This window comes from Oculina patagonica, chromosome 1 (assembly GCF_052425735.1).
Source record: "Oculina patagonica isolate OP01 chromosome 1, crgOcupat, whole genome shotgun sequence".
In the NCBI taxonomy this organism is placed as follows: domain Eukaryota; kingdom Metazoa; phylum Cnidaria; class Anthozoa; order Scleractinia; family Oculinidae; genus Oculina; species Oculina patagonica.
The window spans coordinates 24,367,865-24,390,096 of record NC_135758.1 but is presented as its reverse complement, the minus strand read 5'-3'; the positions used below and the strand labels follow the sequence as shown (position 1 = coordinate 24,390,096).

The following is a 22,232-nucleotide window of genomic DNA, read 5'->3' as shown; positions in this document are numbered from 1 at the left end:
TCAATCGCTGATTTATGCCAAATAGAACCAAAGATATGAGGGGTTTTTTCGCTACTAAGCCGTGACACTTCAATAGACAATTTACAAACAATACTCCCGGCGCCGGCGTTCCGAAAGACCAAAGTTTATCTTGCAAGAAAAGTTAATAAATATTCACTTCCTATCATTATTACTCTAATAAGACTACGTTTCTACTTATTGAAATCACTTCACCGTTCAGTTCGCCGAAAAAATGTACCCTCTAAGAAAAAAGATCAAAGTGCCGACATGATACCCCCTTTCAGAAAATTGAATTCCCTTCAGAAAAAAAAAACAACTTTTCCCTAACCCCTTCAGAATTTTTCAAAAGTTTAAAAGCGCCAACAGGGCTAACTCCTCAGAAATGACTTCAAAAACCCAGCCTGGCAAATCTCATCTATAGGGGGGGGGGGGGTAAATATAAAATGGAATGGCCCTGGAACAGGCTAAGATTTTGTTGCATGTACATTGCAGCACTTAACCACTGGATAGTTATAGTGTTTTACCCATTCTATGAAGAACTGTAGCCAGGCATGTTTTCAGTGCCAGATCCTAGCAGTGTATAAGGCAAACTTGTGTGAACTGCAAGTCATGCAGTCTAAAAGAAAAACTATACGACATGAAATTTTATTTTAATTTTTACTTTTGTATTTCCATTGTGGCAGAATGCCTCTTCAAAAGGTAGCCTTCATAAAGTGTTTGTATGTAAATGTACATGTATAGCTCAGTGCTTTTTCTGGTAACAAAATGAAATTGACTTACTCTGCATATCCAATAAAATCAGGATGATTTGTGTTAATATACGCCAGCTCCATGTCAATAAAGGTTTTAACCTGCATAGAGAAAGAAAGGCAGTAAGTTAAATCTCACAAGTTAACCAAGTAGGTGGGCCATACTCGATATTGGCTCTAGTTCTTGAGAGGGGCCTGTGGGGGTTAATGTGATTTAGGCAAATTTTCACTGGGAAAATGGCATTTAGGTCATTGGGACTGGGAACCACAAAGAGTTGTTGGGACTGGGATTTAGGAAAATTTATGAAATCAATCGGCTTGGAAATGGGATTTGGGCGAAATATGGGCTGGGAAATAGGACTTACAAACATTGCACACTCAAGCCGTTTCAGTACCTGGTCCTTGGATTTTGTCTCTCCTTTTCTTCCATGTTGAACAACAATTTTCTCTACCTGGTCTCTAAGCAAAGGATATTTGTCCATCTGCGGTTTAAAAGCAACATTTAAATGATGTTAATTAAATTAATGGAATGCCATGTCCTTTGCACTGATAACGCCTCCCAAAGACCAACCCCTAATGTCCTCTTTTGTGGTAGGTGGGCATCATTGGAGTAGGGGGACTGCCTGTCAGGGTGAAGTACAGTGGGACTTAGGTCCTAGGGCCACTAGAGGCCTTATGCATCCAATGGCGCCATAAGGACAGATGATGATGCACCAATATAACACTTCCAACAATGTTGGAATCACTGATAAAACTAAACTTTCCACATTTTGTACACAGGGGCGTACCTGCCTTTACACAAAGTACGCAATTGCGTACCAGAATTTCCCAGATTTTTTTACATTAAGAGTCGCGTAATTTCTCTACACATAGTGAAGTTCTTCTCTGAACTTTTGTCTGCACCTAAAACGCGAAAGTTTGTCAAGACAGCAAAGTTTTGTTTGACTCAGGTGCCAATCAAGTGGCGATTCAAGATTACATGTAGATTCAATTCTATTATTCTTAATTGTTTGAGCAAAAGTACATTGTGTAGTTATTGCCTTACTGGAAAATGTTTATTTAACGCAATGCCTATGAAAGTGAAGAAATAAACTGACATTTTCTGAAAACATGTGAACATGCTACAATATAATAATACTATGAAATATAATATACAAATTTGGTTTTCTGGTTGAGCCAAGTTAAGGTAAAGTCCAGAGTTTCAAATATCTCGATTTGACAAACTCTTTTCGGTTCAGAATGCAAAAAAGAAAAAACAAAACCGCCCTAAAAGCTTGTGTATAGCTGTGTATACAGCGCTCGTATCATCGTTTAAGAAACTTCATTTCTTACTGACTTTGTGCGTACTACTAAAAATTGTCTAGGAATGCCCCTAGTACATATGCATCTTCACAACAAAACTGGTTTAGGACAACCAAAACATGTTTATCTTTCTACAGGGTATCATGACTGGTTTATTCAGCTTTCACTTCACCTTGCTTGAGCAATTCTTGATAACGTTTGTTAATTCTGACATAACCATGTCAACACACTTTACTGCAGGCGTTCTGAGTTTATCAATCTGCCGTTTTACTATTGCTTCAAAGGCCATATCAGGTGTGAAGAGACCAACCCTATTTCGAAACAGGAAACAAAATGCTCTATAAAACCAACCAAAATAAATATATGTAACTAGTGTCTGTCCCACTTTTCATTTGATTTAACTTTCACGCGAACAGGACTGCTGACGTCAATAGCACAAATGTTTCCAATGGAAACTAGTTCCGTCGCCTCTGACAACAGCAGTGTGTTAACTGTAAAACTTGGGCACAAAACTTATCTTGTTGCATACTCAACTGATAAGCCTAGTACCAATGGAAATTCTAGGCCACAGTAAGTTATTATGTAGCAAATAGGGGTGAAAAAAAGGAGAGGTAATTTTTGTTGAACTGTGGTAGGCACAACAAAGACAGTGTGGTATATTCCCGTGCCCTCAGTATTGGGCCACTGAAATACAGTCAACTCTCTCTTAACAGATGGACACCTGGTGATGGTCCCCGCCGTTTTTCAGTCATTTTACTGTAGCTAAACTCCCTATACAAGGGACACCTCTCTAAGAAGGGCAACGGACACTTTGAAATCATTAACAGACACCTGAGAAGTGTTTTTATCATGTTTTATTTGTGAAAATACTTCCGAACTGCGTATCGACCTAAAGCAAAGTTAGTCAGCGCTCTAAGAATACGTGTATACCAAGCTTACTAACCGAAAACGATGACGCTTTAACAGATAACATCTCTGCTTATGTGTATGGGCACTAAAGAGGTTGTTTTCTACTTACAGTAATACAGTTTATAGGTGCTCTCAACTTTTGCTTTAACAAGCGAATAGGGTCCTTTCATTATTTTAACCTTGTTGCAGTTTGCAAAGGTTTGTTGCATTGTGCAAAGGTTTACTGGTGTCACGGTACCTCGACTCTCTACAGAGCGGACACCTCTCTAAGACGGACAGTTGAGGCCAGTTCCAAAGGTGTCTGTCTTAGAGAGAGCTGACTGTACCAGTCACACTATGGAAAGACTAACAGAATTCTGCAAAGGTGCAGTGGCCTATTGGTACATTACCAGTTTAAGCCTGGCAAGTGCACCCTTGAAAAAAAAAACCACTTTAATCCTAAGGTTCCTCTCTCCATCCGAGTGTACACATATCTAATGTGCCCTTGGGCCACGCTGTCTTTGTAGAACCTTGAAACTGTCAAAAACTTTTATTTGTATGTATTTACTATGCACAGCTTACCTGATACCATGAATGTTCTTGATAGCAAACATAATTTCTCTCCGTAGCTGCTTCTCATCAAATTCCACCTAAGATGTCATAAACAATTGGCTTTAAAACAAGCTCAGTTCTAATGCAAAATTGCACGCCATCACTTTACTTTTCTCTGGACCCTTGCCAGCAAGCTTTGCAAAGAATTTTCTACTTGCTTTTTACTATTTACAGCTTATTAAGGAATAGTATAATTGGCTAAAAAAGACCTAACAGATAACTTCTTTTAAGTTTCAGACACTCCAAGTTTTCTCTCCCAAGAGAGAAACCAACTTGTACATGTATGTACATTTCGCCGATAAAATACAGTAAAAACCCGCCAGGTAAAGTCTGCCTCGAGCCTAATGGCTCATACAGGCCGGAGCTTATCCCGGTTTCCGTAGCATTAAGCGACTAGGAGTATTGCTACTCCCCCCTGGGTGGGATGCTAGTCCATCGCAGGGTTACCCCCCAGCAGTAAATTCACCGGTACCCATTAATACACCTGGGTGGAGAGAGGCACTGTGAGAGTAAAGTGTCTTGCCCAAGAACACAACACAGCGCCCCGGCCAGGCCTCGAACCCGGGCCATTCGACTCGGAGGCGAGCGCACTAGCCATTAGGCCACCGCGCCTCCCACCCGCAAGTAAGAACCTAATAACAATAAAAAAATCGTTTGGGAAATAAGTTTGTACAAAGCATTGCTGTGCATGTTGTATATCATGTCATATTCTACGAAATGATTAGACAAGTGCTTCATTTTTACATACATGTACCCCTGGTAAGCACTTATGTGGTATGCAAATTTTATACAAGGAATAGGCCGAATACCACTAAAATCTCTATAACAATATTGAAATTTTTTCTTCAGAAATTAAGAACCTAATTAGCCCAAAATTTGTGTTAATAACCCTTTATGTAAGAATCTGTTTAGGTTAACCTGAAAAATAATAGCTTCTTACTCGCGAGTTTTTACTGTATATTAAAAATTGAGGTTAAAAAGCTGTTAAAATATCACTGGATGATCAACTCTGATGATGATCAAATAGATCGAAAACGTTTCCGGAGTGATAAAAGTAACTCTGCTGTATGACCTGTGGAATTAGTGAGGCTCTTCTTCAAAGACATATTAATGTAAATTTTAAGAACTTTACCTTGACTAACTCATAAGGAAATCTCTCATGAAATATCCGGTTTATCTTGGCTCCACCTGACAGCTCCTTAGTATCAATTGTATCTCCAGAACCCTCAATAGCTTTCTCAAAATCAGCGTTAAACTGCTGAATCATCCTGAAAGAGTAAGAAAAAGAAGTATTTCTTTCACTGACTTACTGTTAGTAGTTTATTACAGACAACATGTGGATGCAGTCTTTTTACGCGTCTTGTGAGACCACTATCTTGTCTCTCCAGATAAGACTCTTGTCTTAAGAGAAGAATCTCATCTCACAAGAGTGTGGTAACTTACTTTTGAGCGATACTGTAGAGTTCAGACTTTTAGGACCCATACTCATTTTGGTAAGTTCTAATATCCTACTAATTTTAAAACCCCTCCATCTGTGGGAGGTTACAAAAGAGTCCATCATAGCAGTACATGTACATTTGTACAACGTATCATCATAAAAAAGGAAAGTCTGCATTCAAGGCTAGTGGCTCGTCAGGCAGGAGCTTATCCCTGTTTCCATAGCATAAAATGACTAGGAGTATTTCCACCGCCTGGATAGGATGCTAGTCCATTGCAGGGTTACTCCAGAATTAAATGGTTGTAACTGTTAATATGCCTGAATGAAGAGAGGCGGTGTAAGAGTTACATAAGGCTGGTTCCCACTAGTGACTCAAGCGGAAACGGAAGCGTAAAAACCTTATGATTTAGTGGAAATCAAAACCACAGAAGCAACAGAAGCAGAAGTGGAATCAGAAGAAAAAGGACACCCCCTGTGATCCTAAAAATTCCAATTCCGTCGTGCTTTATATGCGGCTGCAACTCCATTTTTTGATTTCCACTAAATGGAAAGGCTCCTTATGCCCCTGACTCCAACTCTAATTCCCATTATATCACTAGTGGGAACCAGCCCTTGTAACATGTAAGTGTCTGGCCCAAGGACACAATGCAACAACCCTGGCCAGGGATAAAACATGGACGGACACTGCACTTCCAACCACTTGTCCAGAAAAACGTAAATTTTTAATTTGAAATGATAATCGCTTGTTTTAAGTTCTGTATAATTTACTTACTGCATTAGGGCTTTAGTCTTCATAGAGGGGTCATCAGGATTATAATTTTCATAGCCTTTGACTTCTTTCTCAATTGTCATGACGTTCTCTTCTAATTTGCTTCGAAGAGCTGGTAGGGTTTCTCTGATATGATTGGTCAATTGCTGGCAAATGAATCACAACACTAAATAATTAAAAAGTTCTGAATAATACAATGTTACACCATATGACAGAGCTGTGCTCTAGCACTGACTAGCAGAGCCAGAGTGCCACAGGTTACCTACTTTTGTCTTGGGCGACTTGTATACACCGTAACTACATGTGTGTTATCATAAAAGCTTTTAAGAGCTGGGCACCCAAGATTCCTAGAATAAGAGCCTTAGGGCACCCTGCAATTATTCGTCTTAGAAAACAGCATTGCATGGGTTACTTTCATTATTAAAGCTGGGGGTGTTAGGGATTAGTCCCCTGCTTGAGAGGATAAAACATCTGTTCAGTCTCTATCTTGCAAGAGCAATACTCCCAGCCTCAAAACTATCACAAACCTTACCTGGTTAAGGACCTGTTGTAAATAAGCAGTTCCCATTTTGTCTGCTAAGTGCCTGAAATGATTGTCATTGAGCATAAGCAATTATAATCTATTAATTTAATTGGTAGAGATTAATTTTAATGCACTATGTCACATTTTTATTATATTAAAATAAATTAAATAAATATATTCAATTAGTGATTAAAAAAACAGTCAAACCTCTAACACCCACACCCAAAGGGCAAAAGTTAGAGTCTATAATTATTATCATGGTGGTGTCTTTATCATAGATGTTGAGATTATATGTACAGTATACACTGTATGAATTTTGGTTTCTCTGAGGCTACATGTAGGTAAACTGTCTATAATATTGACAGGGGTGTCCATAAGGAGAGGTCATGATTTTACAACAATAGGTACATGTACCAAAGGTCCACAAAATCTATCGTTATTTAACCAATGCAAATACATGTATTATTTCAAGATGATGATGAGAATTCTAGTTGAGAGAATGTAACATATCCAGACAATTAGCAGCTTAAAAATCATGACAATAACCAGTTTATTGTGAATCTTGGCACACCCAGGTTAGGGGAATGGATGTCAAACGTCACATGTTCTTTCAACCTCCCAAAAACAAGTTACAGGTACATGAATTTTGAGCCAAAAAAATTGTATACTGATGAGGTAGTACACAGAGATTAAGTTGTCTACCTTATTAAATGAAATTTTGGTGACACTTTAATACAGCTAATTTAGGGATTTTTCAAACAATCGCTAAATTAAAATGTCCCTTAATACGGATTTTTATGAAATTTTGGAAAATTAAGTGACATGTTCAAAAATTAACAAAAAATCGCTAAATTAAGTAGTACCGACTGGAATTTTCGAGAAAAAAGTTTCAAAACTCCTAATTCGCATTTCTTCATATTCAGTCAAAAGAAACCCTTTGGTGAACTATTTACGAAAATGACATTTAAAATTTTCAAAGGGTTTTTATATTTGAGAAAATCGGCAAAAGGTTAAAAGGCCGTTTTCGCGTCTCCGCCGCCATAAAATTTTGTCGAATTTTTGTGGGTATTCAAAACACTCGTACGGAAAGAAGGTTGAACGTATGAAATTTATCTTTGGCAGGTATGCGGGGCATCCAATATACTACACAGAAACCTAAAAATATTGCAAAACGATGCAATTAAACAGATCTTTTTTAAAGCCCGAAAATTGGTATTTTGAGCACTTTGGTAAACACTTGAAACAAGGGTAACTTTGGTGGCAAAAATCGTGTCCTGGTACATCGAAATTTGGAATAAAAAATAGATCGGTGTCAAGTACTATTATGGTACTGTAACATATAAAAAATCCAGCCCGGGCAATTGAAAACCACCCGTTGAGAGAAGTAAACGCATAGTGAATATTTCATGTATTGACTACAAACATTGTCACGGTCACGCAACACTAGTAAACACATTTCGATCTGATTTATTCAATGTGTTTTAGTTTTGCTCACTTTGGCTACAGTTTATGCTCGAAAAAGTCTACCTATCTTATGTATAATTTACTGTTTTGTATTCATATAAAAATTAATTTTAGAGGATGGGATAATTGATCTGACCGCAAAAATACAAAGGTCAAGTTTCGTGTCATATTTACCGACTTTGCCGCTCACACTGTGTAACTCGCACTGTGAAAGAAATAAAACAATTCAAAGCGAAATGTCTTCACAAAGTAGTCTCGAAGCGTGTCATATTTTATCCTTGTGGTTCTGTTTCATTAAATTGCTAACTATTTAACACTGGTAAAAGTTATTTTTAGTTCCGGCTGTATGATTCTATAAGTTTTTCGAATACCTCAGTCTGTGTGTCAACAACATGAATTTTGCAAATACATGTACAGTATGTGTTCATAAACAAGATGATGATCTTATCGACAAGCGTATCTATAGGAGAACATCGAAAAATGAAGTAACTGTGTTCAACTGCTTGTATATTTTCCTTTTAAGAGTGCGTGTCCTCGACTTGATATTATACGCCAGAACTGATACATGTTTACCAAGAACTACAAGAACTGGAATTAGATGTCTGTCTGAATGCCTGTTGATTTCCTGTTTAACAATAAAAAAAAAAAAAAACACTTTTGGCTATAAAGCAAAAGATACTATACCACCAGCAGCAGCTTACCATACATGTCCAAACATAACAAGTAACGATTCTCGGCTGGTTGAGCAAATACCAAACACATTCGAAAAGGCGATCTCCACAGCCGTTGTCAGCCGTCGTCACGCTCTCCACTTCGCTCCACTGTTCCCAAGCTGTCTGCCTTTCTCCCGTTTGCAATTTTTACACAGGTTCCCTGTCTTTTTACCGCGGCATTCACAACCAATCTCGACTCACTCTTTGTACCTCTAGACTCTTAAAATCAAATTCCATCCTTTGGATAGCGGGGAAAGGGAAGGTTTTATACGGGTGTTGGGTGGGGGGGGGGGGGGGTAGGGGGTCAAGGTTTATTTTGTCATTGATCTTATTGTCCCACGAAGTGACTGACCAGATTACCTGGTGTAATCAGTTACCTTAAGGTTTAAGATGGTAGTAATTTTAGCGATTTTCAGATTTAAAAAAAAAAAAAAAAAAATAGCTAAGATGGAGATAAATGTTCAGTAAAAGAACAGAATCACTAGACGGCATTGTCAGAAAGAACAAAGTTTCGATATCCATTTCTTAAAAGAATTTTTGATGTCGACTATGATTAATTTATTTTCGTTTGGGGAGGGGGGAGGGGAGGTACTAAAATTTAACGAGTATTAAATTTGACGAAGACTAATTTTAGCGAGTACTTAATTTAGCGATTTTCGTGCTACTCGCTCAAATCACTAAAATTAGAAGCCGTTAAAAATTGCACCCTTGAGGTATGTTGTACTGACAGCAGCCTGGGAACTAGCTAAGGGTTGGCCCTCATCCCTCAGATACTGAGGTGGACAGGAATTCAGGAAGAGAGGTTTAACTTAAAAAAAAAAGCAACAACAACAACAGCGACAAAAAACCTTGTAGTAGAGAGAAGAAAAGGACCAACCTTGCAGAAAAAAATTGGTCGGAAATCATTTCCTGTCTCCACTTCTCAGTATTTAAAGGTTTGCCCCTTGCCTTATTTTAGGATATGTGGGACGATTAAATGCAGAGGGCCACACAACGTTAGGAAGACTTTGGCACAATTCTTTGTCGGATCTCACGTAGCTTGGAGATGCGTGTACTAGAAGTCACTCGAGGTGTATAAAACAGTAATTTTAAATGCACGGCTAGTACGACGACACTTAGTATTGGACAATTTATTAGGAGCTAGCTTATGTGTACTAAACAGTGGCGGATCCAGACCTTTAGGTAGGTGGGGGCCCCAATCATCCTGACCTGAAATTAGCTCTTGAAGATGATTTTTCTTGGTCCCGTGGGCCTCGGTTTAGCCTAAAAATAATGGGGACCAGGGCCCAATGGCTTCTCCCCTTGATCTGCCACTGCTTTAAATAGTTGCAGACGCAACAGAACACAGAGCATTTTAACTTGGTCCCGCATTCATGCAACTACATTCCTGGACAAGTTCTTGCAACAGGACCACATAAAGAGCCCTTTTCCTCACTTGTGGAACAGGAACAGCTAGTCCAAGTTCATTGCAAAAGAATTGTAGCTGCCACAGTTTTTTCTTCGAAAGAGAGTTTGCCTAGACCATTTCCCACACAAGGGCCTGGTTTAAAAAAACAAATTCTGAAATCGCTAAATGAAATAGTGACAAAATATTGCTCAGAAAAATGGCTTAAATAAGGGACGGACCATTATTTTTTTGGAGGGGGGGGGGATGAAAAATATTGAAAAAAATTGTTTGCAGGGCCTGGAAAGAGAAAATAAATTGTTTGCAAAAACGATATGTATAACAAAAAATAGTAAGAATTTCGAAAAAAAATGTTTGCAGAGGTGCATAAACTAAAAAAAAAAGTTGCAGGGCTCCCCCTAGAAAATAATGGTCCGTCCCTAAGTAGCCGCTAAAAATAGCAATCTTAAGGTAACGATTACTTCTGCAATTCTATTAATCTGGTCAGTCACTTTGTGGGACAATAAGATCAATGACAAAATAAACCTTGACCCCCTACCCCCCCCCCCCCCCCCACCCAACACCCGTATAAAACCTTCCCTTTCCCCTCTATCCAAAGGATGGAATTTGATTTTAAGAGTCTAGAGGTACAAAGAGTGAGTCGAGATTGGTTGTGAATGCCGCGGTAAAAAGACAGGGAACCTGTGTAAAAATTGCAAACGGGAGAAAGGCAGACAGCTTGGGAACAGTGGAGCGAAGTGGAGAGCGTGACGACGGCTGACAACGGCTGTGGAGATCGCCTTTTCGAATGTGTTTGGTATTTGCTCAACCAGCCGAGAATCGTTACTTGTTATGTTTGGACATGCATGGTAAGCTGCTGCTGGTGGTATAGTATCTTTTGCTTTATAGCCAAAAGTGTTTTTTTTTTTATTGTTTAATAAAACAGGAAATCAACAGGCATTCAGACAGACATCTAATTCCAGTTCTTGTAGTTCTTGGTAAACATGTATCAGTTCTGGCGTATAATATCAAGTCGAGGACACGCACTCTTAAAAGGAAAATATACAAGCAGTTGAACACAGTTACTTCATTTTTCGATGTTCTCCTATAGATACGCTTGTCGATAAGATCATCATCTTGTTTATGAACACATACTGTACATGTATTTGCAAAATTCATGTTGTTGACACACAGACTGAGGTATTCGAAAAACTTATTACAGCCGGAACTAAAAATAATTTTTACCAGTGTTAAATAGTTAGCAATTTAATGAAACAGAACCACCAGGATAAAATATGACACGCTTCGAGACTACTTTGTGAAGACATTTCGCTTTGAATTGTTTTATTTCTTTCACAGTGCGAGTTACACAGTGTGAGCGGCAAAGTCGGTAAATATGACACGAAACTTGACCTTTGTATTTTTGCGGTCAGATCAATTATCCCATCCTCTAAAATTAATTTTTATATGAATACAAAACAGTAAATTATACATAAGATAGGTAGACTTTTTCGAGCATAAACTGTAGCCAAAGTGAGCAAAACTAAAACACATTGAATAAATCAGATCGAAATGTGTTTACTAGTGTTGCGTGACCGTGACAATTTTTGTAGTCAATACATGAAATATTCACTATGCGTTTACTTCTCTCAACGGGTGGTTTTTCAATTGCCCGGGCTGGATTTTTTTATATGTTACAGTACCATAATAGTACTTGACGCCGATCTATTTTTTATTCCAAATTTCGATGTACCAGGACACGATTTTTGCCACCAAAGTTACCCTTGTTTCAAGTGTTTACCAAAGTGCTCAAAATACCAATTTTCGGGCTTTAAAAAAGATCTGTTTAATTGCATCGTTTTGCAATATTTTTAGGTTTCTGTGTAGTATATTGGATGCCCCGCATACCTGCCAAAGATAAATTTCATACGTTCAACCTTCTTTCCGTACGAGTGTTTTGAATACCCACAAAAATTCGACAAAATTTTATGGCGGCGGAGACGCGAAAACGGCCTTTTAACCTTTTGCCGATTTTCTCAAATATAAAAACCCTTTGAAAATTTTAAATGTCATTTTCGTAAATAGTTCACCAAAGGGTTTCTTTTGACTGAATATGAAGAAATGCGAATTAGAAGTTTTGAAATTTTTTTCTCGAAAATTCCAGTCGGTAGCACTTAAAGTGTCACTAAATACAGATTTTTCAAAAGCGCTAAATTAACGTGTCGCCAAAATTTCATGTAATAACTAAAGGTATTATACAGTGAACATGTAACATCACACCAAGTCTAGTCAGTGGCAGATCCAGAGCTGCTCAAAGAGGAGGGAAGGAAATGGAGAGCAGAATTTTCAGCCATTCAAACCTTATATTTTTTACCAATAGAAGTGAGGCAAAAAAATTTTGGAAGGCCTGCATGCCTCCTACAGATCTGCCACTGTTTGTACGTGTACTTACCTGTAGGATGAATGAGTAAGGAAGAATTTACGTTCAGAAGCAAGGGCTGATTTAATATCTTTCCTGCCATCAATATCAGCTTGACTTCTGTTTACCACACCAACGTAACCTACAAGTAGATTTACCAAAATTTTGTAACAAACTGAATTACACTACAGTAAGGTACATTTATTAAAATCCAGAGACATTTTCCATAATGTATTATACCATAACTGAGAGAATTCTCGCACGCTGATCGGTCCAAAGTTATGGTCGATGAGAGTTAAGACCATGAAAGTGACGTCAGATCATGCTACGCACACACGCGGGCTGAAAACGTGTAAGTTTGGTCTCCATGAATGAATGCGATTTTCATCTTGTTTTGTTTAAATCAAGACATATAGTACTGTGCGCATTAATTTTGTTTTCGGAATTCAGGATTGGAGGGACTTCAACTCAGGTGATCTGTCGACATAAAATTTACTGGGCTTTTGAATTATTTGTCTAACTGAGAAGAACAGTGCTAGCAAACCGGCAGCGGACTCAGCGAACTGTCGATGTTCAGTGAACCAGCACTGACAAAATCTTCAGAAAGAAAAATCATCTTCTTTGCTTCTAGCGATATACAATAATTATAGGCACACACTCAACAAGAGAAAAAATGGTAATTAAAATTGTTATTCTTTGAATTCTTGTTCCTCTTCTTTTATATCATTGTCGTATTTACGTGTTGAGAATCTTTACAATCAGCAAAGTTTCTTCACGGTCAGGCATCGCTTTTGATAATCTTTATTAATACTTGTTCGAGTTTGTTATGGTATAAAACAAATCAACCACATTTTTCCATGGTCTACACTCTTATAGACCATCGAAATGAGTCGGCATAAAATGTCCAAAACTTTGCAGTAAAACTCTTGAATTTTCCACTTGAGTTTTGAACATTTTCTGATGTCATTTCTATGGTCTATAAGAGTGTAGTCCATGGAAAAATGTGGTCCATTTGTAAATTAGAGAGGTCTAATGCAGAACTAAAAAAAAAAGTTAGATGAAATCTTTTTTCCCTTGCCCTCCGTACTGTCCTAGCTCGCTTTTGTAGTACAACTGTATCTTCGAATTACAGTAGACATGAACAACTATTTATATTGCTGATTTATTTCCCAGATGGGATGCAAAAATCTACAGCAGACACCCACAATCTTGTCTTTTAACCTGTTTATTCTCCCTTTCACACTGGAGAAAGATTGCACAATGGATACAAAATAAGGCTTGGTGGGCTTGGTGGGTGTTTCATTGGCTTCTGACACTGATTAGTTAGGATTTCCTCAGCATTTGATCAGGACAAGTATTAATTTTGCCAGCAGGGGCATAGCCAGCTTTTTAAAGAGTTGTAGGCCTTGTTGATCGCTAGTTTTTTTTTTTTGTGTGTGTGTGTGTGTGTGGGGGGGGGGGGGGAAAGGGGGGATAGGTCCACAGGGGAGGTTTTTGAGATCAATACCAGGCTTATAGTTCTAACATGACATGACAAGGAATATTAATTGCACCTATTTTCGCTCATTCCTAAATAACACTCTTTTCTTCAACATCACATGGAGTTGTGCATTTGCCTGTCACCTGGCTAACCCAGAAGGTTCCACAGTTTGCACTTTCTAGATGAGCCTTGATCTCATAAGGAAAGGGGAGTTGCGAGACATATAATGCTAAGATTATGCTAAAAATTGCTCTCTTTTTCATTTTGAAAGTGCATCACCTTGAATTTTTTCTACTGTACATTGTACATTTGAAAAATACGAGTAAGTTGAAAAATGTGTAGGCCCGGGCCTATGGGCCTATAGGCTAGCCATGCCCCTGGCCAGGACCCATTCACACACACAGGTAACGTCATCATCCACATTACTGTCAGTACCTCTTCTCAAGGGAAGGACTCTGTTCTCCAGGATATCTTTAGCATCTGTTCCTACATCCATGAGATCTAGCTTTGTTATAACTCCAATTGTCCGTACCCCTGAAATGAAAATATAAATTACAGGTACATACATGTACATGTGAGGAGTTTAAAAGGTACACACAATAAAAAAGACAAAAAGATGTGACAAGACTGGTCTGGGTATTCTCTTGAATTTTGCATATTTGCCTGGATGAAATGTACAAGTTTGTAATTTTGAATGGAAAATTTTGTTTTTCCTCTCAGGAGGCCTTTTTCTGTAGCTTAACTTTAACTGTTGCATGTCTTCGAGTTTTGAAATTAATTTTCTTCTAATATTCAGCATGGCTAAAATATTCTCCTCTCCACACGTCTACACTGTAAAGAGAAACTGAAGAAAACATAATGCAAATTCGCGTTTGTCACATCACCATCTTATTAGTATTCAGCACATGCAGTAGCTTTCTACTTCTACCCATACTGCCTTTCGGTCTTGTCATGTGCACTTTTGTGCTTTTTTTCCAACAACCTTTCTGAAATTAGCTGTATGTGTGTACCTTTTACTGACAGTACCACTGGCTGTTTTAATTTCTTACAACAAGAAAACTGCCTTTTTAATATCTGTTAAATAAAGAAGTTCCATAATACAAAAGGAGAGAGTCCACATAATTGGTGGTCAGGTGTACAACAAATGCAGACTGCAGACCTGCAGACCTGTAGATCTTACCAACATTATTACAAGAGATAACCATACACCGGCTAACTGGAGTGTTAGTCAGGCTCCTGGAGGGTTATCAAGTCTGCAACTCTCTACAGTTCATTGGCACTGTACAGAGCTGGTTTTCATGCAGGCCCATTGACCAACATATACCTGCCAACTTTTTCTGGGTCAAAGGCGTGACATTATTTTTTTCCCTGAGAGTGCCAGGATTTCCGAAGACGACACGACCATGTCTGAAGATTTCCGAAGCCGTCCGAAGTATTCAGAAGACGTTCCGAAAGTATCCCGGTTCCAGTCCCAGGATGTGTTTTGCTAAACACGACATTGTTTCAAATGCATTTCTTACAAGTCAAAACTCTGAGATTTTCGGAAAAAAGTACCGTCATTTACTCATTTTACATGGAGTTTTCGTTTCTCACATTGGTTCGAGTTGACATTTTTCTGGAAAGTGTATCCATTATGACTGTAATAACTCACATTTTCCGACTAGGCGTGAGAAATTGGATCGTAAGTGTGAGTTGGCGTGAGATCGAAGTTTTCAACTCGCAGGCATGAGACTCACGCCTAAGGCGTGGGAGTTGGCAGGTATATCAAGATCAAATCATAGTGAAATTAATTGGCTCAGAATGGTAGGAAGAAAACACCCTTGATTTTCATACTAAGAAACTAACTTTATTTAAAGTCTGGAAAATTTATCCTTGAGTTCAATACCAAACAGCTCACTTAAATACAATACAAAAATTTAATGTGCACTATTCTCATACCTTCAGGATCAACCTCCTTTGCAATTTTCAGTGCATCGGAGTTGGCAAGGTCTGAATTTGCAGGTGATACCGCAAGCACTAGACAGTTTGGCTTGGTAATAAACTGTAACAGCATGCTCCGTATCATGATTTCAATATCAGGGGGCTGGTCACCAACAGGAACTTTTGTCATACCAGGAAGATCTACCAGTGTCAAATTTAGTACTGGAAAAAAAGATGGAATAATTATAACATATTGTATGATCATACATGTATATAATTTAATATTAACAACTAGCAATGGTATATTGTTTTGATTGGTTAACAGGCAATGTTACATGTATATGAGCTCATATATATTATTGACCACAAAATTAATATGGTAACCGATACATGTCAACAGCCGGGAAGCTCAAATATTGCAATTCTTTGGGCGTTTTTAATAAAACAATTTTATTATTATTCCACTCAAGCTTGTTGGATATGAGATGGTTAAAGCCAACTTGCATTACGCGCCTCATTGGCTATATATACCATTTCATATTCAATGTGCTCGTGGAATAATTATTAAATGTGGGTCATACCTTTTGACCCCTGTTCTGTCAGGCAACACCATTTGTTACCAAAATACATATAATTATCTGCACTGCTGCTTGGTCATGCTTGGTCATTTTTCACCCGTAGAATGATTTACATTATAGCTGTTGGCTAATTCTTTCTTAATTTGTTGATATTGCTACATGTATATATTTTTATTTTACATGACTGTATACTTTCAGCGAATTTCCAGATTTGGGTCAGGGTAAAGGTTGGATTTAAAGAATAATATTAACCTCTAATTTGGTTCCAAAAGAGTCTGTTATACATTACATGCACAATGTACAGTACCTTCATACTATATACTCAAGCCATACATGTATTTTCTGGTCATCAGTAATAAAACTGTTGTGAGAAAGAATAATGTACATGCACAAACACTAGCTAGTCCCCTCTTGTTCTAAGATCCCCCATGCAAGCATAACACCCCTCACCTGCATTATCAACTAGTTTGTAAGAAGGGCCTTGAGTACCTGTTGTCAACATCATGTACATGCATATGTTGTGCTTTAATTTTATCTCTGGTTTAAATTTTTTCAAACCAGTTTGATTTTTTATTTTCCTTTGTTTCAGATTATGATAATGAATATGAGACAATAGAAAATAAAAATCAAACTGGTTTGAAAAATTTTAAACCGGGGATAAAATTAAACCACAACATATACACCTTCTACCTTACAGTGTTGAACATGTAGCTTACCGTGAGGTGAGAACACACGTAGGTTAATTGGTATTGCTGAGATTCCTTTGTTACTGCCAGTTTCTCGATCAGTCTCTGCAACAATCTCTTTCCTTACTTCTTCAAAATCAACAAATTTCTTTCCTTTGCAGTGAAGGAACTCTGCCCACTCTGTGTGAAATAAATCCCATTATACACATTAACATTGGATCTGTTTGTCATGTCTAACAATAATGTAAATAACTACAGTGAGAATGCCAAAGATCAGAGTAGATTAGATAATGCCTTATTATCCTACACCACTCAGTAGAGTACAATAGTACATTTCTGTGCCCTGGGAGACCAGTTTAACAAGTACCGGTAATGCACATTGTGTAGTCTCCTTATTGGCCATTCCCAACCTCCACTCTCAGTCGCCCCACCCCCCCCCCCCATTCGGCTACCTGGGCATACCCCAGGCATTTGAATTTGATTTGAGGGTAGCTCTATACATTGGGGATCTTGACATGAAATGAGGCCTGCCTCGTCAGGCATTAATAGACTATTGATAAAACTTTGGTCAGCAGTTACAAGCTTAAAGATTTTGACATCCATTCATTATACACAGATGTTCACCAGTAAATCACTGCTCCTGTTCCAGTTTTGTTTTTTAAGGGTATTCTTTTCTTTTTTATAAAATAATTAACAATAGTTAAGTGGGGATTACAACCACAGGGCTGCAAATAACAGTCGGTCATAGGAAATTTGCTCATGTTCTAGAAATTCCCAATTGTGGTCGGACATGAAGTCCGGGCAATTTTTTGATTGTCCAACATTTTACGGCAACAATGTTTTGGTGATATCCGACCACAATTTTGTTTTGTCCGACCATGGTGTCTTAGTAGGACATGTTCTTTCAAGTGAAAAAAATTAGTTGCAGCCCTGCCACCATAAAAGAATTTTTTTGAAAATTAATCTGCTATCATAATAATTATTACATGTATGTGTCAAATGCCGGGGGTTTGATCTCATGGGGGGGGGGGGAGGGATTGGATACTGTTGGATTTGTCTGATACATAACAAAGTATCGATACATAAGAATATACATAATGTACATGTATAATAATTAGTATTTAGAGAGTGCTCATCATTTGTATTTTAACTCTCCCCAAAAGCTAGCCAAATTACTGCAAGACTGTTTCAAATATACAACAAAACTTTTTCCACTTCACAGTCACATTTATTTTTAGATTGTCACGTAATCTGGATGATAAAATTACTTGGGAATAAATTTAATTGAACACAATACATGTTCATTCTGATGAATTCGTGTTGTCCTTTTTTACCGTAGAATCGAAGTATTGATAAACGGGCCTTTTATAAAATTATTTTTTAAACAGCTGACTACAATACACCGAGTCGGCTGTAGGGGAAGTTTATTGATTTTATATCAATTTCAACAAGGTTATTAAGCTTACTAGATTTCTATTCGTCCTGTTAAATAAGCTTAAACTTTATACGAACCTGACTTTGCTGGATGGAGTTGAAGTATAAGCGGTCGTCTCGTAACAATTCCCGATCCCCTCGGCAGAAAGTCCCTACAATGATCAGCTATTAATTTTTAGGTCAAATCAGATCACTAAAACATCGATTAAGCGCATACCTTCCCACAAAGTTTTCTAAGACACTACTCTTTCCAGCGCTCTGACTTCCCACCACGGCGATCTGTGGCAGATCTATGCTCGATGGCTGCCCAATATGAGCGAACGCATCTTGGATTTTGTTCATAATAGGAATAAGGTCTTCCATACCTTTATTCCCCATCTTCGAAACGGAAAAAAATAACACTACACAACTCACTACACCTCCTAAACTGTCACAAGATGGCGGAGTCAGCGGAAGTCAATTTCCTTTGTTTTGTGACCCAGAAGTCATTTCGAGAAGGAAGTCGTTCCCAGTCTTACGTGTAATGGCTTTCCCTCGAGCATACATCTCCTTGGGCTCGTAGCACGAAATTGGCGCGAAAAATGAGCTGGGAAAAAACCTAATTAGCCAAGGCTCCTGCTATGAGAGGAAAAAATGAATCGTTCTCGTTGTTACTATCGTTTTGCATAGGTTACAAATTTCCGTTAAGGAAGTCGACGTACCAAATAGAAAATATGTTATGAAAGAAAACTCGACTCCTGATAATAATAATAATAATAAACATTTTTATAGCGCCTATCCAGGCCTGCTCTAGGCGCTTTACAAATCTATTAAACAGCTTACTAAGATACACAAATTATGTTAATTTAATCTTTCATGGGCTTAACTGGTCTTAACTCTGGGGTGAACTCTCTGATCTCAAACGGTACATGTTGTTTCCGAATATGCCTGCTTTAGCAAAACTGGTTAGACTGCTTCAAAAGTCTCGCAGCTTTCCTGAGACCCATACTGGGCTGTTCTTTTGAGAAGTCATTTCATAAATTAACACATTTCAAGTACATTGAAGCACGGGTGCGGTCTCAATAATAACATAACATAACATGTATGAACTTTATTTAAACTCGAATTTTAGAGTAGCCTGAAAAAGGCCAATATCTTCGAGAAACATAAATTGTATAAAAGGAAAATTTACATTTAAAATCTATTTACATGAAAAAAAAATGTTAAGATATACCATTATGCCTGAAAGGAGATTCCTTTTAGGAGTCTTTTAAAACCAGTTAAAATCACGTTATCTTGCATTGTTTCTATGCAAAGAAGGCAATAAAAGTATGGGACGGTGAAAGTTGTTGTCATTTTATTTTGAACTAAATCGATGTTTGTTTCAACCTCGTTCCCAGGGCTTTTCCCTTGGTAATTTGGAACGCCCGTTCCAAATCCCCAAGGGAAAAGCCCTGGGAACGAGGTTGTGTTTGTTTGTAAGAAATTCGCCTGCAGGTATATTTTCTTTGCCATTTGAGATGAGTTGGATGGTTATATGCTATCACAAGGGGGGGGGGGGGGGGGTCTCGGGATTTCAAGTAAAGGGGGATGATCGAATAAGGGCAAAAATCAAGACCCAAAAAATCCCTAAGGCTTCCAAAATAACCCCAAAAAATCCCTAGATCAAAAATTGACCCCTCAAAAATCAACAGCACAGGGCTGAAACACGTTTGTTTGTACTTTATTTGCAGAACTACCCTGCCAAGGAACTACTACGAATTTTCAGACTTAAATCGCAAAAATACTTGCCAAATTTTCTACCCAAAAAATTCCGGAAATCGAAAATTTTAAACCGCCCCAAAAAACTTCGATCATCCCCGTCACTTGAAATCCCGAGTCCCCCCCCCCCCCCCCCCCCGAGTATGCTATGCAGCTCATCTTTTGAGCATTGCTAATGTTGACCCGTGTCACACCTGATTGTGGAGAAGTCTCGTGATGGCGTTGCACTGCTTAAAGGGGATTTCGTCCCAAGAAGGTCTGTTTACCTTGTTGCTGTCATGCAAGGTTTTGTGAGTATTCTAAAATATCTAAAGATCACCCTTTTATAGTTTAAAGCTCAACTTTGAATTAAAAAACTTAAGATTGAATGGGATTTTAATTCCTACCAGCCAAGAATGCACTATATTGATGTGTCATACAGAAGGAAACATGCAAACTCGATGGATCGTGTATGGAAGGATAAGGACTAAAAAAATATCCTGAAAAAATCATATTTTTAGCATGCAACTCATTCGAGTGTGATGGTCTTTCACTTTGGGAGTGGGCGTGGTGGGGGGTGAGGGAGGGGGTGCAGCAGTTGGCTTTGAAACTGAAACTTATAGCATCTTAAGGTCGCGCAGGACCCTTGAGATCATTATGTATGTATTTATTTAAAGAGTAGGCACGAACTGCGACGACTGAAGCCGACAACAAACGAAATATTCATGACAATGTTTTTCTTTAAGTTCTTTGCACAAGTAATTACACGGTATTGTTCTCAGCTTTGCGTACCGTGCGCTGAAACAAAGCGAATTATCATAATTAGATTCACTGCTGCGAACTATAGCACAAGACGGTTGTAAACATTGACTCGGAAGCGGAAAATCCTGCAATTTTGTGTCCAAGTTTTCTTCGCCGATATAGAATTTGAGGAGTTGATTCGCGAGGAACATGAACTTGGTGCACCCTATTGTGTTAACACAATAACAAATTAATGTGTTAACAAATTCGCTCTTGTCATAACGTTATGACAAGAGCGAATTTTGAAATTTCGTTCTCAAAATGAAGATAGCACGTTTCAAAGTTTAGATTTCACATTTTTACTCTCTTAGAAGCAGATAACTTCTAGCAGTTTTTGAAATCGAAAATTTCGTTCTTGTCATAACACAAAAGAAGTTGTGATTCATCACTAGGTTATATAATCATTAAACTCGGTGCGCTGTAGTAGCCGAAAACTTGGACACAAAATCGCATTATCTGCAGTAAAACTTTTAAGAACCTGTAACATTACAGTAAACCGTCATCTCTCAGTAAAAGGACAATCATGATGTAATTCCATCATCCCTTAATATCCTTGAAAAATTTTAGAGAAATCGATGTTCAAAATGTAGCGAATTAAAGCTTTACAAGATAGCACTGCGTCAAGAAATTTGGCTAAGAATTTATTAATGAGCAAGGGTCCTGCGCGACCTTAATCTGTGGCGATTGATGGTAAGAAAGAAATAACTTACATTAATTGCCGACAAAAGATACATTACTGGTTTTCCAGGAGGGAATCATGTTGCAAAAAAGACAATACTGAAGGTTGAAATATCTAAGTACAAAACAAAACGGGCGCCTTAATTACTTTTTTAATCTGTTCACAGTCCTATTTTCTTTTTTTCTATTTTCGCTTGCAATTGTCGAGGGTGCGCGAACAACAAAAACCGTAAAGGATTGGAAGCCCGAACGTAAGAGGGTTGGATGCGGTCGCACTCATGCTCCGCACTTTGTCCACTCGCGTTTGCGCGCTCGCACTACTAAGAAAGAAAATAAACGATCGTGGACAAACTTTACTTTCTCGCTGGTCTAGACCTAAAGCGGAAATTTGCACAAGCTTCTAACAGGTTCAGTATATGGCAATAGTTTCTGGGGACTGAGGTAACCGTCGAGCCCCTATAGCTAGGAGAGGATAAACCAAAAGGGATAGTGAACGCGTGTAGATCAAACGCACAAATAACTTTCCCTCTTGACTTTTCGTCGTGTAATGCGACCTTTACCATAAACAAATTACAGCGTAAATTAAGGGCTTCATTTTTAATTTTCAAATCCCTCCCACTCTAGTAATATATTGTTGGTCTTAATTTTACGAGTTTAAATACCTCAATAATTCAA

General features: G+C 38.2%; 1 protein-coding gene across 1 annotated transcript in view; it reads right to left on the bottom strand.

Annotated features, from left to right (window-relative positions):
• Positions 1-18,801, bottom strand: part of LOC144642469 (dynamin-1-like) — a 30,878-nt gene extending 12,077 nt beyond the window's left edge. Inside the window, exons 1-13 of the mRNA XM_078501432.1 lie at positions 18,577-18,801; positions 18,438-18,511; positions 16,956-17,105; positions 15,680-15,883; positions 14,177-14,275; positions 12,295-12,403; positions 6,291-6,342; positions 5,762-5,904; positions 4,684-4,819; positions 3,522-3,589; positions 2,224-2,362; positions 1,145-1,231; positions 781-851 (exon numbers count right to left, since the gene is read on the bottom strand). Coding sequence (XP_078357558.1) covers positions 781-851; positions 1,145-1,231; positions 2,224-2,362; positions 3,522-3,589; positions 4,684-4,819; positions 5,762-5,904; positions 6,291-6,342; positions 12,295-12,403; positions 14,177-14,275; positions 15,680-15,883; positions 16,956-17,105; positions 18,438-18,511; positions 18,577-18,737 — 1,493 coding nt within the window. The 5' untranslated portion in view covers positions 18,738-18,801. The remainder of the gene's footprint in view (positions 1-780; positions 852-1,144; positions 1,232-2,223; positions 2,363-3,521; positions 3,590-4,683; positions 4,820-5,761; positions 5,905-6,290; positions 6,343-12,294; positions 12,404-14,176; positions 14,276-15,679; positions 15,884-16,955; positions 17,106-18,437; positions 18,512-18,576) is intronic.
• Between the last annotated feature and the right edge of the window lie 3,431 nt (positions 18,802-22,232).